The sequence below is a fragment of the Pipra filicauda genome, unplaced genomic scaffold (genome assembly GCF_003945595.2).
Source record: "Pipra filicauda isolate LSUMZ 115617 unplaced genomic scaffold, ASM394559v2 scaffold596_size400887_pilon, whole genome shotgun sequence".
NCBI classification, from domain to species: Eukaryota; Metazoa; Chordata; class Aves; order Passeriformes; family Pipridae; genus Pipra; species Pipra filicauda.
This window is the reverse complement of record NW_024104749.1, coordinates 97,630-117,291: the sequence shown is the minus strand read 5'-3', so window position 1 is coordinate 117,291 and position 19,662 is coordinate 97,630. Positions and strand designations below refer to the sequence as shown.

At 53.0% G+C, this 19,662-nt stretch overlaps 2 protein-coding genes and 1 long non-coding RNA gene across 3 annotated transcripts; 1 reads left to right on the top strand and 2 right to left on the bottom strand.

The window, feature by feature from the left end:
- Positions 1–11,126: 11,126 nt before the first annotated feature.
- On the bottom strand, positions 11,127–11,706 carry RPS29 (ribosomal protein S29). Its single transcript, XM_027744450.2, has 3 exons — positions 11,568–11,706; positions 11,319–11,418; positions 11,127–11,247 (listed from the first exon to the last, which is right to left on the bottom strand). Exons 1-3 carry the CDS (start codon positions 11,627–11,629, stop codon positions 11,239–11,241), a joined length of 171 nt encoding a protein of 56 aa, XP_027600251.1. The 5' UTR covers positions 11,630–11,706; the 3' UTR covers positions 11,127–11,238.
- Positions 11,707–12,421: 715 nt separating this feature from the next.
- On the bottom strand, positions 12,422–13,276 carry LOC120324571. Its single transcript, XR_005565986.1, has 2 exons — positions 13,079–13,276; positions 12,422–12,578 (listed from the first exon to the last, which is right to left on the bottom strand). It is a non-coding gene; the product is annotated as an uncharacterized LOC120324571 (long non-coding RNA).
- Positions 13,134–19,662, top strand: LRR1 (leucine rich repeat protein 1). The gene is made up of 4 exons (XM_027744458.2): positions 13,134–13,443; positions 13,513–13,611; positions 16,057–16,784; positions 18,774–19,662. Exons 1-4 carry the CDS (start codon positions 13,267–13,269, stop codon positions 19,024–19,026), a joined length of 1,257 nt encoding a protein of 418 aa, XP_027600259.1. The 5' UTR covers positions 13,134–13,266; the 3' UTR covers positions 19,027–19,662.

The following is a 19,662-nucleotide window of genomic DNA, read 5'->3' as shown; positions in this document are numbered from 1 at the left end:
TCTTGTCAAGCTGGTGGTTATCCCAGAATCCCAGAATGCTTTGGGTTGGAAGGAACCTTAAAGATCATCCAGTCCCACCCCCTGCCACCATGGGCAGGGACACCTCCCACTAGCCCAGGTTGCTCCAAGTCCCGTCCAACCTGGCCTTGGACACTTCCAGGGATCCAGGGGCAGTCACAGCTTCTCTGGGCAACCTGGGCCAGGGCCTCACCACCCTCCCAGCCAGCAATTCCTTCCCAATATCCCATCTATCCCTGCCCTCTGGCAGTGGGAAGCCATTCCCCCTTGTCCTGTCACTCCAGGGCCTTATAAACAGTCTCTCCATGTTTCTCGTAGGATCCCTTCCAGCCACAGTTAGGTCACCCCAAACAGGGTCACACCCTTTCCAATGCCTGACAGCCCTTTCCATGAAGAAATTCCTCCTGATCTCCAACCTGAGCCTCCCCTGGCACAGCTGGAGGCCGTTCCCTCTCCTCCTGCCCCTTGATCCCTGGGAGCAGAGCCCGACCCCCCCCGGCTCCCCCCTCCTGTCAGGGGGTTGCAGAGCCAGAAGGTCCCCCCTGAGCCTCCTTTGCTCCAGGCTGAGGCCCCCAGCTCCCTCAGCTGTTCCTCGTGTGAGCTACTCATGTTTCCCAGCTTAAGGTTGGAAACTTTGGCTTCTGTACGAAAAGATGTGGAGATTTGCAATAAAACTTCCCAGAATTTTTGCACCACTGTGGGAGTCCAGGCCGTGGAAGGAGGTTGATTTGGCATCACTGCCTTGTGTGTGCACCATCCTGAGCACAGGGAAACATCCAGAGATGAAGACCAAGGGCAATCCATTGTCAAACCCCACCGGGCCAAGCACGGCGTGTGTCCCAGCTGGAGGAAAGGCAGGGAAGTGCAGGTGCAATTTTCCCCTGAAAGAAAAGGTTTTAAGCTTGGCCTTCACCCTCCAACACAACCACCTTGTGAAGACAAGCAGGAAGCAGGCTCTGGAAAACTCCTGAAGGCTGCCCAGGGAGGTGGTGGAGTCCCCATCCCTGGAGGATTCCAAGAAACCACTGGATGTGGCACTCGGTGCTCTGGTGAGCATCAGGCACAGGGGGGGACTCCACGATCCTGGAGTGCTTTTCCAACCTCAGTGACCCTGTGAACATCATCCAGGTGGGAGGCAGCCCCACCAACACCACCCCACACGGCCATTTTAAGGCATTTTCCGTCAGAATGACAACTAACTCAGGAATTAAGGTGAGGGGGCAGCACCACGCACTCAGCCCCGGACAGGCTGATCCAGAGGCACAGGGCCAGCCCTGTGCCCCAAAAACATCATTTCCCAGGGCTGGTGTTCACCACCCAGGCACATCTGACCTTTGGCAGCGTGGGATTTGAGGCTGCAGCTCCACAAATGTCACTGCTGCTTCTCATTTCTGTGTTCCTATTAATCATTCCCTCCCTCCACACGCAGCCTAATCAATGGGGACAAGTGCACAGGCCCTGGAACTGATTCCTATTATTCCTCATTACGCCCTTTGTTCCAGCCCTCTGCTTCCCCATCTGGCATTAAACTCCAAGACCTTCCATCCAAGCTGTCCTTTGCCTGTCTCCAAAGGGCCAACTCTGCTTTAGTTGTGTAATCAATTAGCCAGGAACCGGATCAGTGGCTTGGATACCATCTTAGAGCGGCCTTAATTTTGATTAATATCTCTTCAGGACTTTAAAACCATATAGGCACGATTCCCTACCCAGCCATGCTTGGTAAAATCATAAATCAATCCATTCCATTCCCTCCAGACACGCTGAGACCTTTCCAGTTGCAGCCATCCAGTTACAGCTGCCTCAGAACTTTATTTACTGGGTTTGCTTCGTCCCTCTGCAGAGAAGAAATCCACTCACTGAAGGAAAAAAAAAAAAGGAAAAAAAAAAAAAAAAAAGAAAAGCCAGGATTATATATTTGGTTTAAAGTAATTAATTAAAGTAATTAATTAAAATTTCCTCCCAAAGACAGGATACTTTGAGCAGCTCTTTAAGAGGTTGGGAGCAAACACTTTGGGGTTCACACAGAAGGTCACCCCAGCCACTCTCATCCCGAAATTTTGCCCATCATCACATCCTTGGAACCTGCCTGGGAGGGGAGGGGGAGGAAAAATACACCCATGTGCCTGTGTTCATATATCTATATTTTAAAAAGATGCCTCAGCTTTAGGCACTGACCAGTTTAGGTCCTCCAAAGCCACGTGTCCCATTGCAGGGCCCCAAACCTACCCCTTTTATGCCTTCTTGATGCTCAAAGCCCTTCCCATCCCAAATCTCAGCCTTCTGGGAGAAAAAAAAAAACACCAAAAAAATAATGGTTCCTTTTCCCTTTTTGGTCTTTTATCCTCTTTTCTGTCACCCAAGGCACAGCTTTGGGGTCTGGTCCTCTCAGTGCAACCCAGGACAACTCTCACTGGTAAAGGGGGAAGGTAAATGGGGAATTTGGCCACACTACAAGTGCTCTGGGAAGTTTTGGACCTGCAGTCCCTCCAGAAGGGGAGAGAACACCCTTTTAAGGCAGCAAACTGCAAGTGGGAGAGTCACACCATCTCTTTGATATATATTTTGAAACACGGCACTGGCAGGAATAAGATAAAACTGCTGCTCTGCAATAAAAGATTCAAAGGTTATTTGTCAGCTCTTTATTCCTTACCCCAGAAACGGAGTTTTCAGCCAACACTTTGATCAGTTCTCGAGCCAGAAAAGGTGATTTTTTTTTGTGTATGTGTTGCAGCAGGATGGATGTTCACAACCTAAGCCAGCCCCCCAAAACCTGGCCTGGAACAATTCCAGGGATGGGGCAGCCACAGCTTCTCTGGGCAACCTGTGCCAGGGCCTCCCCACCCATCCCAGCCAACAACTCCTTCCCAATATCCCATCTAAGCCTACTCTCTTTTCAGATTAAATCCATTTCCCCTTGTCCTGTCTATCCATGGGTGGATGGGGGACCTCAGCTGAAGACTGAGACTGGCCCTAAAATATCCCAAGGGGGCTGGAGGACAGAGCAAGGTGCTAATTCCAGTTTTTAAGCCCATATTCACCCAAAAATTCATTTTATAGCCCAGTTGGCAGCAGCTGTATCCATGGAAATGCACAATGTCCCAGAGGGGCCTGAAGGCAAACTGAGACAGGAGGTTTGCCTGGAGGACCTGGACCACGATGCTGGAGCATCCAAAAGATCCAAAGCATCAGCAAACCCACTGCAGCTTCCAGTTGTCCTCCAGGGAGGGAAAGTCTCTCCAGCACAGGGACAGCAAAAGGCACAGCCAGAGGGAAAGTCTGCTGAGGCTCCTCCAGGGAGGAATGTGTTGGTAGAGGAAAGGAGGAACACTGCAAATCCACCTGACAGCCACATTCCGGTCTGACTTGGGAGAAATCCAAGGGGTTCAACCATTATTTGAGGACAAAGCCTGAACCTCTCACCAGGGAGACATGGCACAGCAGATGGTTTGTGTGAGAAACGGTCCAGTTTGCACCATAAACTGGTTTGGGTTGGGAGGAACCTTAAAACCCATCTCATTCCACCCCCTGCCATGGGCAGGGACACCTTCCACTATCCCAGGTTGCTCTAAGCCCCATCCAACCTGGCCTGGAACACTTCCAGGGATCCAGGGGCAGCCACAGCTTCTCTGGGCAACCTGTGCCAGGGCCTCACCATTCCAACCATTCAAATCCAAGCCAAACAGCCCCCAAAAATATGGAGGTGTCTCATATCCCTACAAAATTCCTCATGAGCTCTGTGAGTGATGCACAGTCAGACCTGAAAAGATTTGCCTGAGAATATCCAGACTGGTGGGATTCACTTTATCCCACAAAGTTTTCAGAAGGATGATCCACAGGAGCCCAAATCCCCTGAGCCCAGGAGAGCCCTGAGCCCTCAGCCACAGTTCCAGGGCTGGGAGAACAGAGTTGGGCATTGATTTTGTGTCACCAGCTGCTGTGACACCTTTTATCAAACACTGGGAAGGAGCAAGGGAAACATAACCAGGTTTTATGGCCCTCGTGAACACATCAGTGCTCCAGACAAGGTGCCATAAACTCGGGGCATAACTCCTGAGGAATTTCTGCTCCTCGAAGCCCAGGCAGCATTTCCTTGCCAGGGGTTGTGCAGTGCTTACCACTGTGGTGGTGATGAACAAGCCTGCACACACACACAAAAAATTGGATATATCTGTGTTCCCAGTGCTCCAAGAAAAGCAGCAAATCCTGAGCAAAGCTCAGCCCCCAGGCAGGGCTGGTTCCTGGCTTTCACCTCCTGCATTTCCCCATCATTGCAGGGGAGTTAATGGAGGAGCAAAGAGGAATTAAGCCATCAGAAGGCACTGCAGGCGAGTGAGGATCCCAGGTGTTTGGTTGGGAGGGGATTTCTGCAGCATGAGTGAGATCCTGGATAAAATCCTCAGGTTTTCTGTACAAATCTCAGTCTGCAGAGCCACTGCAGGCACGGGAGGAGGAGGAGGGAGAGGAGCAAGGAGACTGTGCTGAGTGAGCAAAGGCCCCTCTGCAAAGCACAAAGCTTTAACCAGAGGCAGGATCCCAGCTATGCTGTTTATGGGATCACATCCAAGAAATCCCTGGCTTTGGCATGGATTTCCCCTTGCAGAGCTCACCTCTGAGCTCCCCCTGTGCTGAAAGCTGGGGGAAGCATCACACCAGTGGGTTTGGAGTTGGTTTATTCCCTGTCAGGGCAGCAAAAAGGGCCCCTCACTCCCCAGTGCCTTTACCCTGATGAAAAAATAACTTTAAGGCTCCATCTCCACCCGAAAAGCCTCTTCTGATCTCATGCCAGAAGAAGATGACAAAAATCCACGGCTGTGGGATAAAGCTGGACAGCTGGAGCTGCACAGAGGGAGAGGAGGGGCAGCTTCAGCTTCTCAAGTGATGCAAAATCACAGCGAGATTGTCCTCTCTCCAACTCCCTGACAGGAGTGGGGAGCCAGGTGGGGATCAGACTCTGATCCCAAGGAACGAGTGACAGGACAAGAGGAAACGGCCTCAGGTTGCACCATGGGAGGTTTAGGTTGGATATTGGGAGAATTTCTCCATGGAAAGGGTTGTCCAGCCCTGGCACAGCTGCCCAGGGCAGGGGTGGAGTCCCCATCCCTGGATGGACACCTCCAAGATCATGGAGTGCAACCATCCCCCAGCACTGTCAAGGCCACCACTGCCCCATGTCCCCAAGTGCCACATCCACAGGGCTTTGAAATCCCTGCAGGGATGGGGATTCCTGGGCAGCCTGTTTATTACAGAATGCTTTGGGTTGGAAGGGACCTTAATGCCCATCCCATTCCACCCCCTGCCATGGGCAGGGGCATTTTCCACTATCCCAGCTTGCTCCAACCCGGCCTTGGACACTTCCAGGGATGAGGCAGCCACAGCTTCTCTGGGCAGTCAGAGCCATCAGAAGGTATAAATATCCAGAGGCTATTTGAGCTGGAATGATGATACAACATCATCCATTGCTCAGCACAGAAACCCCGCTAATGGGGAAGACATCAATTTGATTTTTAAGTTTGTTTAAAGCAGTTTGAACACTAAACAAGTAAACATTTATAACTGAATAAATAGTTTTCAGTTTAGTCAAGGAGCATTCAGTGGCTGTTGTGCATAAATATTCAGTTATGGAAATTATTTGATTGAAATAGATTTTTACATGCCATAAATAAACATTGTCTGCGAGGAACACACTCTCCCAACAAGCGACACGAATTAGGGCCACTGATGCCTGATGCCAGCCTTTGGAAATGTTTTTATTTAGAAGCACTTCTGCTCACCACACAGCCAGATCCCATCTGCGTGGGGTTTCCTGGGTGTTCAGCTTGTTATTGAACACTCGGAGCAGAATCCCAGAATTACTGAGGAAAAGGCCTCCGAGTCCAAAGCTGTGCCCAATCCCCACCTTGTCACCCAGCCCAGAGCACTGAGTGCCACATCCAGTCTTTCCTTGGACACTTCCAAGGATGGGGACTCCAGGCCCTTCCAATGCCTGACCACCCTTCCCATTAAAAAAACTTTTCCTGAAAAATTCCCCTGCATGGTGGGCTCTGCACCTTTTGCTTTTGGGGGCTCACCCTGGCACTGGGACGGGGAAGGTTTGGCAAAGGTGTGTTAAAGGAGTAAATAAAATTATAAAGTAGGAGCTCGGGATACCTGAGCGCTGGTGCAGTTACAGCCTGCTTGGTGCAGAAATTGGGGGGGGAGAAATCTGTGGGATTTATCCAAATCCACTGTGGTTTCACGCACACAAAGTGCTGAATCCAGTTCCTGGATGCAGGAGCAACGATGCCCTCAAACAGGGAGCATCATCCTGGTGCTCAGCACAGCTTTTGGCCAAGTGAAGTGACACACAGATGTGAGTTAGGCTCTCCTAAAATATATTTACAAATAAAAGCCCTCAGTTCAGGAGTGTTTGTGGTGCTGGCACAGGTGGGGAGAGCTCGGCACAGGCTTGGGAAGGAGCAGAGGAGTTAAGCATGGAGAAAGTCAGGGATAACCTGAGCAGGGATGAACAGCTTGGTTTGGGTGTGTTTTTAAGCTTCCTCCCCAAAATTACAGCGTGTGCAGGACCAGAGCACAAGGGAAAGGAAAGGAAAGAGGAAAGGAAAGAGGAAAGGAAAGAGGAAAGGAAAGGGAAGGGGGAAAGGGAAAGGAATTTCATTTCCCACGTCACCCAGGACTGAGGCAAGAGCGAGAGGGGCAGAGCCGTGGGCTGTGTCCCAATCCTGCCATCCTGCAGCAAGGATACAACACACAGGGATTTCTCCAAAGAAAGCAAGGACAGAGCACCCACAGGACAAACTCCTGCCCGCTCCGGCTCAGGGAGAGGAGTCGTGGATTGCTGGAATGCCGATGGAACTGCAGGCAGAGTGTGCCATCTAGCTCCTGCTCTGGGATGCTGTACTGGGCTCATTTGCCTCCCCCTGCCAGTTTGAAGTCATTCCCTGTGTCCTGCCCCTCCATCCCTTGTCCCCAGTCCCTCTCCAGCTCTCCTGGAGCCCCTTTAGGCCCTGGAAGAGGCTCTCAGGTCTCTCTGGAGCCTTCTCTTCTCCAGGTGAACCCCCCCAGCTCTCCCAGCCTGGCTCCAGAGCAGAGGGGCTCCAGCCCTCTCCTGTTTCCCTCAGGAGAAGACCCATATTTTCCCTGGTCTTCCTTTTACCACCAAGGCACTTTAAAAAGCCTTCTTTGTTGCCCTTGATGGCCCTGGCCAGATTTAATTCTACCAGGGTTTTAGCTTCCCTTACCTAATTCCTGCCTGCTTGGACAAATTCCCTGTATCCTCTCAGGCTGCCTGTTCCTGCTCCCACCCTCTGGAGGATCCTTTTCCCTTTCCCTCAGCTTGGCACTGGAATGATGAGCAGCTCTGAGCTCAGTTTACTCTGCTCCAAGCGTTGCCTGCAGCTGACACATGTCGGAGCAGCCTCAGGTGGAGTTTGCTCCTTGCAGGAATTCAGGAATGCCAATACTGGGAATATCCATGTCCCTGGACAAGCTGCTTCAACCCATTTCATGGTGCAGGAAGTGTTATCCCGGTCTCACAGCTGGGGAAGTGAACCCTGGTCAGAGGAGCAGCCAGATCCTGATCCAGGTGATTGGGATCCACCTGGAACTCACCTTGAAGCGCTGGAAGAAGGAAAAACCTGAGGATCATCCCCGGTCATAAATCCCATCTCAGGGAGTCCAAGGTCTCCTCTGCACCAGGAGGGTCATCACAAGATATTCCCAACACTGGTGCTGTCCCAAATTTCCTGCAGGAATTACCCTGCTTTCCCACCTGAGCACATCAGAGAGGCTCATTTTCCAGCCTAAGGAGAAGTTTAGAAGCCAGTGTTTTACCCAAAGCCTTGCAAATTCCTCCTGGAGCCTCTGGCAACCATAGATTTCATCTGGTGCATAATCTAATGCACTTTAGTGGGGTTTTTTCAGGGATCCAAATCCCCCATAAACTCAATTTCAGCCACTGGAGGCTCATCCCTCCGAAAGCCAAGGCATCTCTACCTTTTCCTTGTAGGCAACGTTATTTCCCTGCAGGAAAACCTGTATTAGTTGTTCACCATTAATGCAAAGTCCTTGAAGAGTATTTTGATTTTAGCTGCTCTTTAGGGGAACCAGCAGCTCTTTATAAATCATTTTGCATCCAAATTGAGTTCAGGCTTCACGTCTGTGAACCTTCAGAGGCTGCAACTGCCAGCTTTAGGGGGAAACAAAATGCAATTTTCATGATGAGCTCAGAAAATTCAAGGTTTTGGCACCTCTTCTTCACTGTATATTAAGCAATAAATACCTGGTTAAGGCAGCAATAAGGTAAAAGGGAATTACAGGTTGTCTTACACCACTTTCTCCCTAGAGTTAAAAAGCAGGATAAATAGAATAGGGAAAAAGCTTTTACAAAATTACAGTGTGCCAATTCAGGTATTTGAACGTGTACAAAGTAATTTAAAAATGTGTTTTAGCCTTGCTTTTAGCAGGAAGCTGCTATGGAATTACCATCCCCAGTTATTTGGTAATGTATTTGTGTTATTTTTATTTATTTGTGTTTGGTTTGCATCATGTAGGTGATGAAAAGATGTTCTGGCACGGAGAACATCTGGGGCTCCAGCACCAAAGTGTCTTTCACGAAGTGAAACCCCCCTGCCAAGCTCAAATGGCTCCTGTAGCTCTGAGAATTTAAATCATTCTGATCCTGCTGCCATTTCCAAAGCCTGGGAGCATCCTCCTGCCTCCAACACGTTGGTGGGGACAGGAACACGCGGATTCCCCCTGACATTTTCCATCTTCACTCGCTGATTTTGTGTTTCTCTGCAAATTTTACACCTCAGTTAGAACCCCTCCAAGCACAAGAAATTCGTTAATTGGTTAAAAAGGCAATTGGTGCTTTCTGAATTTTCAGGATCACACCAAAGCCAAACAGAACACTGCCTACAGGAGTCACCTCCCTGTGTCCATCCACAGAAATTGGGGAGAAAAAGGCCCAAACCCACCATCAGAGCAACTAAATCTCTTTATTTTTTAGTGTAGAACCTTCTAAATGAATGGTTTTCCAATAAGAACCAGGATTTAACCATTTCTCACCCAAAAAATGAGAGGCCCTACCATCCCCAGCTGCAGCAAGGTCGACCCTTCCCTAATCCAGCACCAAATCTGGATCAGCAGCAGGCAGAGCTCCCAGTGATGCCAAATCCCTGTGCCACACAGGGCTGGCTTTGGTAGGAAGAGCAGGAAAAGGAAGCTGCTTCCTCACCATCACCTTCCCAGCTGGGCAGCACTGCCCTGAACAGCGTTTTGGAACTGGCACCTTGATGGAATGTAGGAACCCTCCCAGGAATCTCTTCGGTCCAACAGCAGTTGCCCAAGTAAAAGGGAACATGGAAATCCCGGGCAAGGCAGATCCACAGTCACCCTTTATTTTATAATCAGGTTTTATCTATGAATTGACCTCATTTTGTGTCTCAGGATTTTGCTGTTCCTCCCCTGTAAACTCGCTGTGGGTTTAATCCCCCGGCAGCAACTCTTGGGATGGTAACACCACCTTTTCCCCAGATCATGGAATGGGTTGGAAAGGACCTTAAAGTCACCCAGTTCCACCCCCTGCCATGGGCAGGGACACTTTCCACTAGCCCAGGTTGCTCCAAGCTCCGTCCAGCCTGGCCTTGGACACTTCCAGGGATCCAGGGGCAGCCACAGCTTCTCTGGGCAACCTGTGCCAGGGCCTCCCCACCCTCACTGTAAAAATATTCCCTGGCTGGATGAGCTCTTGTTCATCTTTGTATCCCTTGCCAAGCTCAGCTCCAAGTGACCCTCAGCCTTCCTGACCCCAGCCATGAACTATCCCCACCCTCTTCCCAGGACATTTGTCCCCACTGCCTTTGCACTGGATGCATTAACCCAGGTAGAGCTGCTCTAACTCACGTTGTCACACTTGTGAGTTACTTCCCACATTTTCCCAAGTTTCCTTAGTTTCAGAGTTCCTAAACCAGCTGCTCACAGGAGCACAGAGCTCAGAGGGAATTTATCCAGACAATCAGGGGAAAAGCAGCTCCCTGAGCTCTGTGCTGCTGCTGCCAACACCATGTTACCCGTTGCCCAGAGAAGCTGTGGCTGCCCCTGGATCCCTGGAAGTGTCCAAGGCCAGGTTGGACGGGGCTTGGAGCGACCTGGCTAGCGGGAGGTGTCCCTGCCCATGGCAGGGGGGTAGCACTGGATGGGCTTTAAGGTCCTTTCCAACCCAAACCATCCCTGGGATCATCCCTACGGCCCTCCAGCTTTTGCCAAGGGCACAAGTGGGTTTGTTCCCATTCCCTCCTCACCGCCCCACCTTGTTAATTTAATAACCAGGGACACAAAATACAGGCAATCAGGGATTCCCAAAGGAAATGCAGAGCACTCAGCTGGGAGGGATCAGCCATGTGCCATCCCAGGTGTGAGCAAAGCATTCCCCTGCTCAGTCACCCCACACACAGCAGTGGGGCCTCAGCTGAGGTGCTCCCAACCCAGCCTGAACAGCAGGACAGCACCTGGACACTTTTAATCCCCGCCCCCCCTTTAAGGGAATTTGAAAGCCTAATTCCAGGCCTTTGTACAACCCTTTTCATTCCCATCATATTACAACTGTTATGTGCCTGGAAACCTCGGGAAACGTTGGATGAAGTGGAAGAGGTATGTGGCTACAACCACATTAATTCACTCCTTTCAGAGGAAGCGTGATTACTCTATCCCTAGAGGTGTCCAAGGCCAGGTTGGACGGGGCTTAGAGCAACCTGGGAGAGTGGAAGGTGTCCCTGCCAATGGCAGCAAGTGGGAAGAGATCAGTTTTAAGGTCCCTCCCAGCCCAAGTTATTCCACAATTCCAAGACCAGCAGCCACATTCCAGCAGACTGCCTGGTCAGACACTTCCCAACCACTCCAAGCTCACCATTCCTGGCGTTTGCAAACCTGAAGGCTCAGGGGCATCACACGAACATCAAACACCATCGAGACCACCAGGTTTTGTAGGCAGGGAACGAGGGCACCAGGGCAGCCCCAGCACAGTCCCCCGTGTTCTGAGAACACCATCGCAGGGAGAGGAGCCCCTGCAGCCACTCAAACCTTTACAGAAGGAAACACGCACCGAGCAGTTGGGTTGGGAGAGCATTTATTGAGTGAGGCTGAGCCGGAACGCTGCGGATGTGCCAGGGAGGCCCAGGGACGCCCCGGCAGCTCCCGGCTGTCTCCTCATCCTCCGGGCGCTCAGTCGAGCTGCAAGAGAGGGAGAGAGGTGTCAGCGGGGACCGGCCCCCCCCAGCCCTCCGCCCCGTCCCGCGGCTCACCTTGATGAACCCGATATCCTTGGCGTACTGGCGGAAGCACTGCCGGCACATGTTCAGCCCGTACTTGCGGATGAGGCCGTGGCGGTTCGAGCACACGCGGCTGTGAAGGGGAGAGGAGAGCGCGGCGCGTCAGGGCGGGTAATGGCGGCTAGGGGGAGTTGTGAGGGGTGGGGATATAGGGAGGAGGAATATGGGGAAGGGGGATAAGGGGAAGAGAAGCGAGGCGGTTGCCCAAGGAGTGGCACTGACCAGGAGCGGGAGCCCTGCCCGAACTTCCTGGGGTGGCTCCAGTAGAGCTGCTGGTGCCCCATGGCTGCGCGGCGGCGAGAGGAAGATGGCGGCGGGTCCCCACCTTTAAAGCCCTCACGGCGGCTCCCGGCGTGCACCGCGGCGCGGGCTCCCGCCGCGCGTGACGTCACCGCTCCACACACACACACACCAGCCCGTGACGTCACCGCTGGGAGGGCTGTGGGGGGATCCCTCCTCTCCGTGACGTCAGAGCCGCGCGAGCCGTGGGGCGGCTCCCGCTGTCGCCCCGCCCCGTGACGTCACGGCGGTGAGAGCCGTATGGCCGCTGTGCCGGAGGGGGGAGCGCCGGGCGCGGTGGCGCGCGCCTGTAGTCCCAGCTACCGGGGAGGCTGAGCCCGACGGATCGCTTGAGCCCAGGAGTTCTGGGCTGCAGGGCGCTGTGCCGAGCGGGCGTCCAAGCTAAGGCCGCCATCAATATGGTGACCCGCGGGGAGCTGCGGGACACCAGGTTGACTAAGGAGGGGTGAACCGGCCCAGGTCGGAGACGGAGCAGGTCAAAGCTCCCGTGGCGGTCAGTAGCGGGATCGCGCCTGTGAACAGGCCCTGCAGCGTAGCCTGGGCAACACAGAGACACGCGGGCTCCCTTTTGCCCCGCAACCACCCCCGACACCCCACACGACCCCGCACCCACCCCATTTGACCCCGCACCCACCCCATTTTACCCCACACCAACAGCGCCTCCTCATGGGCCCGAGCGCCACCGCACACCCGCCGCTCGGCCAAAAATTAACAGCACGCCGCCAATCTCCAAGCCCAGATCGTGTCGTTAAATAATAAACGTGATGAAACAGCGCTGAAAGGGGCCACTGGTTTATTTTGTTTCCCTCCCAGTCCTGGTTAGCGCGGTGGGAGCCGGCTCTGGGCGGAGTGAGGCGCGGCAGCGATGGCCGCATCCCCCTCGTGCCCTCGGGGCGGACACGGCTGCACCGACAGCGCTCCCGCCGCTTCCTCCTGTCGTTTAGGAAGCCTGAGCTGTTATCACACTCACCAGCCCTCAGCTCCCGGTGTCCCCTCACACCCCCCATGGCCCTTCACACTCCCTGCCCTTCATACCCCCCCACATGCCCCCACATCCCCCGTGTCCCCTCACACTCTCCATGTCCCCTCACATCCCCCGTGTCCCCTCACACTCTCCATGTCCCCTCACATCCCCCGTGTCCCATCCACACCCTCCATGTCCCCTCACATCCCCCGTGTCCCATCCACACCCTCCATGTCCCGTCCCCTCCCTCTCCCCTCCTTGCCCCGTTCCCGCCAACATGCGCCACCCGCCCCCAGCAGGGGGCGCCATCGCCCCGCACTGAGGGCCCCGCGCCGAGGGCCCCGCCCCGAGGGCCCCGCGGTCTGGCCCCGCGCTGCCGGTGCCGCCGGTGCCGCCGGTGCCGCCGCTCTCCACTCCCTCCCCGCGGTCCCGCCCGCGGGCACCGGGCTCCCTCACCGGGCTCCCTCACCGGGAGCGAGGCCGCGATCCCGGCGGGCACACACGGCGGCGGGCGGCATCCCCGCGGGCAGGCAGCGCGGCGAGCAGCTGCGCGCGGACACTGCGGGAGGCCCCCGCGGCGCCGCCCGCCCTGCGCTGGCCGGTGGCGGTGCCGGGACCGGGATCGGAGCCGGGAGCAGCACCAGGAGCGGGGCGGGGATGCGGCTGCGGTGCGAGGTGGAGGTGCTGAGCCAGCTCCTGCCCAGCTGCGGGCTGCAGGGCCGCGGCCGCGCGGCGCGGGCGCTGGTGTCGCTGGGGCGGCCGCCGGGCGGTGGCGGTGGCGGTGTTTACCTGATGGTGTGCACGGCGCGGGACCGCACCGGGGCCCGCTACAAGGTGGGCACGGCGGGGCCGGGCGGGGCGCGGGGGGGGCCCGGGGCGGGCGCTGACCGGCTGTGCCCGCAGGTGCAGCAGAACGTGGAGCGGCTCTTCACGAGGTTCGTGGAGCAGGGAAAGGCCACGGTGCGGCTGCGGGAGCCCGCGGTGGATCTGCGCCTCAGCAAGGTGCGTGCGGGACCGACCGGGGGAGCCGGAGGGCTCCGGCACCGCGGGGCGGGAAGGGATATCAAATTCCGTCTCATACCACCCCCTGCCACGGGCAGGGACACCTCCCACCAGCCCAGGTTGCTCCCGGACAACCTGGCCTTGGACACTCCCAGGGATCCAGGGGCAGTCACAGCTTCTCTGGGCAACCTGTGCCAGGGCTTCACCACCCTCCCAGCCAGGAATTCCTTCCCAATGTCCCATCTAACTCTGCTCTGTTTCAGTTTGAAGCCATTCCCCCTTCTCTGGGCTATGTTCTCTGAGCAGAAAAGTCCATTTTTGTGTTGTTCTTCCCAGCTTTAGAGAGAAACTTTCTTTTTTTTCATCCCTCTGATACAGTCTTGCTGCTTGGCCTTAAATTCCATTAAACAGTTGTTCCTTACCTTCTTTCTAATGGGAAAAAAAAGGAGATTACTCTCATTTCTGTGGACAATCAGTGCCCATTGTGGCTTTCAGAGCACACCTGGGTCAGGGCAAAGGCACCATCCCACTTAATGCCAACACAGTGTATTTATTTGCAGTTCACAGGAGAAAGTGGTTTTTAATAACGTTTAAACTCACCCTAAAAATCACATATTAACAGTAAATTTTCTTGTCGCTTCTTTCTGTGCCTGTAGCAGGAATGTTTTGTGGCCCTGTAGCAGAGGGAAGTGGGACAGGTTTTCCTAAACCTCAGAGTTCTTTTCTGAAACCTCTGAGTCAGGATGTGTAAACAAAGGCAAATAACGTTGATTGGTGGTTTGGAAAGCAGTTTGACTTTCTGTTGTTTTTCTGTGGAAGGCAGCCTAAATGTTATGAACCTGTCGAAAGGGTTAAATGGAAAAGGAGGAGCCCAAATCCAAGTAATTTTTTCCCTGTCAGAAGCCAATGTGCTCTGTGTCCTGCAAAAATGAAAGCTCTTGCACGTTGCATTAGACCCAGAATATCCTTTTCTGCATCCTTTCATCTGAATTTTGGTGGAGAGTGAGAAGTCAAAAAGTTTATCTCACAGTATTCCAGATTCCTCTTGCATGCTCCATACCCAGAACCCAAATTTAAGATGTCTCATCGATGCACATTAAACTCTTTTACTCAACATCCTTTCTGTGACTGAGGCTTTTATTCTGCATATGCAGTCAAATAGGTTGGATCTTTATTGCCTTAATTTATCTCCCATGAGCATCTAGAATTATATCCAACATCCTGTGCTGGGTGTTTATAGTACATTATGTTCACTGTGTACATTATGTACACCCTCTGGGACTTGGTCTAAACACATTTAGGAACAAAACTGTCTTTCAGGTGCAGAAGTGGTGTCACCACTTGGTGACACAGGGCTTGGGTGAGTCACAGCAGGGAACAGAGTGACAACCTCTGGGCTCCCAGAATTGTGCCAAAACTCCAAGTTTGTTCTTTTCTTTTATGGATACAACGTGCTTTTTATTTTAGAATTCACTTTTTGGCTTAAGAGCCTGTCAGCTGCACATCAGCTCCAATAGAAAGTTGCTGAAAAATGCAGAAGAGAAGTATTTGGTGGCCCTCCTGTTCATAAAAGTGAATTATAGCAGTACAACAGATACATCAGAGCTTTCTGGATCTTCATTTAAAACACAGGTCACCTGAACCTCTGTCCTTACTGAGAGTCAGTTGAAGCTTTAATGGCTTCCCACTGCCAGAGGGCAGGCTTAGATGGGGTATTGGGAAGGAATTGTTGGCTGGGAGGGTGGGGAGGCCCTGGCACAGGTTGCCCAGAGAAGCTGTGGCTGCCCCTGGATCCCTGGAAGTGTCCAAGGCCAGCTTGGATGGGGCTTGGAGCAACCTGGGCTAGTGGGAGGTGCCCCTGTGGGACTGGATGGGCTTTAAGGTCCCTTCCAACCCAAACCATTCTGGGATTCTGCTGCCATTCTGTTATATCCCACCTGAAGCATTATTTGGTCAGTTATTTGGTCCATTTTCCTGCTGGCACAGCCAGAGCTGTGTGTGGCCAGAAGCACTGACTTAACCTGCCTTGAAGCTTTCCACCTTCCTTTTGATGAATTTACTCCCAGCTTCCATCTTTTTTCCTTCCTAGCAAGTTCCAGAAATTGTCTCAGGTTTTAGGCCTCTGATTTTCCCTGTGTGTGTTCACAGCTGTCCCTTTATCGTGTTGCATTTTAGGGAGATCCCAGGGCATTGAGGGTTTTTTTCAGTACTTTATTTTCAGCTGTGAATTCAGTGCTTTGTTCCTCTCCTGGGTGCTGCAGCACAGTTTGATCTGGATTATTCCAAGAGGTCGTGTTTGTTCTTAAATGCTGTAAACAGAGCTGTTCCCTGTCCCATTCCATTGCCCTGCTGAGTTGGTAGCTCCTGATACACACAGGGAGGTGTCAGTAACAAACGAGCAGGAGGATAATGGGCTTTTAACTGCACAACTGTGTTTTCCTGCAGGCAAATGCCAGCGATTTAAAGACTTTCCTTTCAGCCCTGAGACTGGCTCACCAAGGCACCGACGCCGGAGTTCTCCCTCTCTCCCCTCTGGTCCCGGCAAAGAACTCGGAAGTGGAAAAACCCAAGACGAAAATGATCATAACTTCCCGGAGGGACTATCCCCTCACCAAGAGCTTCCCTTACTCCCTGGAACACCTGCAGACCTCCTACTGCAAACTGGCCCGGGTCGACACGCGCGTGCTCTGCCTGAAGAAGCTGCGGAAGCTGGACCTGAGCCACAACCACATCAAGCAGCTGCCGGCGACCCTCGGGGACCTGGTGTGTCTGCAGGAGCTGGACCTGCACGACAACCACCTGGAGTCCTTCAGCGGGGCCCTGTGCTGCTCCAGCCTGCAGAAATCCCTGCAGTTCCTGGACCTGAGCCAGAACCGGCTCCGAGCGCTGCCCCTGGAGTTCTGTGAGCTGCGGGGGCTGGTCAACGTGAAGCTGGATGACAACGAGCTGGTGCGGCTGCCCTGCAGGGTCGGGCAGCTCAGCCGCCTGCGCTTCCTGTCGGCCGCGCGCAACAAACTGCCCTTCCTGCCCAGCGACTTCAGGAGGCTCTCTCTGGAGAACCTGGACCTCTTTGGGAATCCTTTTGAGCAGCCCAACCCACTGGTGCCCAACATCCAGCTGAAAATCCCATTGACTTTGTTGGAGTGTGCTGCCAGAGCCACCATAAATCACAGGTAAGGGCAGCGGGAGGTGCACACCCAGCACTGCTCCCTTCCCACCCGGCACTGCTCCCTTCCCGCCCGGCACTGCTCCCTTCCCGCCCGGCACTGCTCCCTTCCCGCCCGGCACTGCTCCCTTCCCACCCGGCCACTCCCACCTTTCCTCACTTGGCTGTCTCTTTTCCCCTCAGTGCCTGTTGCTCATCACCTGTTAAATTCACAAGGTTCGAATTCCTTCGAATTCCACTTGTAAAATCATCAGGAAATGGGTGCCTTGGAAGCATTTAGGCAAAGCTACGGGTTGAAGTGTTTTTATCCACCGGGGGGGGGGATAAACAGAATATTTTTGGCCAGCTTTGGGGCAGGGAATCAATTCTACAACCCTGACCCACTTCTGCTGCAGGCTTCTCCCTGCCACAGGTTTTCCTGAAGCTCCTAATTTACTTTGGGGTTGGAGTAAGGGCGTTCTGGCTTATTCAGAGAATCCCAATTCTCAATAGTAATTGTGAAATTATTATTTCACCAAGTAAATATCACCCTGCCAGGCTGCTGTTTGTTGTCAGCTCCCTCCTCTTCCCTCACACCACTTCCATAGCTCCACCCGTGATCCTTGGCGTACCGGGAACCTTCAGTCTGCTGCTGCTCCCACTCTGTTCTGGGTGGAAAGGGAGCACAAAGATGGAAATTTGGCACAGAGGAGGGTGAGAGACAGGCTTGAAGTGTCCCTGATCTCCATCCTGTGCCCGCTCCTGCCTTGGGGGTGGGGAGTGCCCCACAAACTCGGGATAATTGCACAGAAATCTGCACCAAAGGCATCCACGGGCACACCCTGAAGGGAGCTGAGCCAGCACATGTTCTGGGCCAAAACACCCACTTCTGACCTTGCTGATTTTATAATCAACCCCCACGTGTCTCCTTTCCCAAGGTTATATAAATTGCAGTGGGTTTGATGTAAATGTTAAGGCTTTTATAGAGGTTTTCTAGAGAATTCAATCCCTCAGTGCTGGTCAGGTTTTAGTGCTCAGTTCCTGTAGAAACCTTGAGAAAGGGACAAAACAGAAGGAGGGAAGATGCAGAATAAACGTTTGGAAATCAGTCTTCATTCTGGGAAAGTACCAGAGCTGTGATTATGCTTTTCCTGACGGGAAAAAAGGGTGTCCTGAAATTAAGGTGGTTAAAAAAAACCCCCACAGGAGTTTTCATAATGTGAGTGCTGGTATGTGGAAAGGATTGGGAAACGTAGGTGTAGGCAGGATGTGAGTCAGTGGGATCTGAGCCTGGAGTGCCTGCTGGGCACTGGTGATACCCACACTTCAACTGAACTTGACAAAAACACTTCAGGGGAATCATTTCTTTTGTACCCCAAACTTGACCCCGCTCTGCTGTGAATTTAGGAAGAAGCAATTCCTGCTCCTGACTCTGGATGTCATCGGTGACACGATGGATGGAGAGAGCTGTGTATTAAGGAGAACCTTATTTAAGGCCTGCAGTGTGGTGGCACTGCTGCAAAAAGGCTCATTTTATCTCCTCTTTCCTCTGAGTTGTGTTTTCATGTTGCTTCCACTTTGTGGAAGAGAGGGAGGAGTAAACTGTGGGTGCTGCGTGAGGCCAGGGTGAAACACGGCGATCTCCCTGGGTGACATGAGGGAGGAACAGTATGTGCCCAGTTGTCTCATTATTCTTAATCTTCACTTAATTCCCTAATTCTCATTATGCTTAATCTTCTTTTTAATTGCCTAATTGGCTGTGCCCCAGGCTGTCAGGAGTGCTGTTGTCTCCCTGTTTAGTGTCTCCAGGAGTTCAGGTCCTTGGCACTCGGGTGGGTAAAGGGGGTGCATGTTTTCACTGACTGTCTTGGCATTTAATTCCTAACCAGCCGAAAAATCCCAGATTTTCCATGTCTGTGCTCTCGGAATGTCATCTCTCCCAGCTGGTGCCTGTGCCTGTCACTGTTTCTGAGGTTAATTTTGCAGTGAATTCACACTCACTCCTCTCGTTCCACAGAATCCCTTACGGTTGCCATCTCCTTCCTTCCCACCTTTGTGAGGATCTGGGAGTGGCTAAAACCTGCCAGTGTGGAAGTGCCTGCCTGAGCAGCTTCATCCAGATCACGGTGACCATGAACCTGCACCACGTGGCTCACACCGTGGTGCTCGTGGACAACATGGGAGGGACGGACGCTCCCATCCTCTGCTACTTCTGTTCCCTGCACTGCTATTCCCAGTTCCTGGACAGGCACCTCCAGAGCAACGGGTGACCACTGCTGGGTGCCAAAGCCCTGCCCAACAGAGATCAAACATCCCTCTGGCAGAGAGGGGACACATCAGCCCGACCCGGTGCCTGACTCTCCCTCCACCACTGGAATGTCCCTGTGGTCGGAATGACGAGCGATGCGGAGCTCGAACGAACCTCCCCTAGAATGTATTTGGCTTTCCTTTTCCTGTTCCCAGGCCTTGCTTGGAGCGTCACGGCAGCTTTCCGAGTTTTGTGGAGTAAGGGGTTCCTTCCTGGGAGTTTATCCCACACTTACTCGCAGGTGATGCCCTGAGCTCTGCCCATGGACAGTGTCTGCGTTGGCTTCCTTGCTGGACTCGGCTCTTTCCAACTGTTTTACATGGAGGAGAAATTAAGGCCCAAACCGGTTATGTAATTCCAGGTGCTTCTTTTTTTTTTAAGGGTTCTCTTACAACATTCCCACTTCCAGCAGGGACCAGCATTGCTGTTTTTTTACCAGAGCAAATGGTTTTTTTGGGGGGTTTATCTCTTTGTGATACGAGAAATGTCTTTTTTTTTTCTAAGTATGTGCCGGAAACTTTGTTTCTTCACTCTCGTGTTTTAACGATTCTTGAATTTGTTTCACCGTGTCGACTTATTAAATTTTGAAACCCTTCTA

What these genes read in the sequence shown, in the direction of transcription:
- LRR1 (XM_027744458.2), top strand. Translation starts at nt 13,267, where the DNA reads ATGCGGCTGCGGTGCGAGGTGGAGGTGCTGAGCCAGCTCCTGCCCAGC. An exon ending in GCACCGGGGCCCGCTACAAG is followed by an intron (nt 13,444 to 13,512) that starts GTGGGCACGGCG and finishes CTGTGCCCGCAG; the next exon opens with GTGCAGCAGAACGTGGAGCG. An exon ending in TGGATCTGCGCCTCAGCAAG is followed by an intron (nt 13,612 to 16,056) that starts GTGCGTGCGGGA and finishes GTTTTCCTGCAG; the next exon opens with GCAAATGCCAGCGATTTAAA.
- RPS29 (XM_027744450.2), bottom strand. Translation starts at nt 11,629, where the DNA reads ATGGGGCACCAGCAGCTCTACTGGAGCCACCCCAGGAAGTTCGGGCAG. An exon ending in GGGCAGGGCTCCCGCTCCTG is followed by an intron (nt 11,419 to 11,567) that starts GTCAGTGCCACT and finishes TCCCCTTCACAG; the next exon opens with CCGCGTGTGCTCGAACCGCC.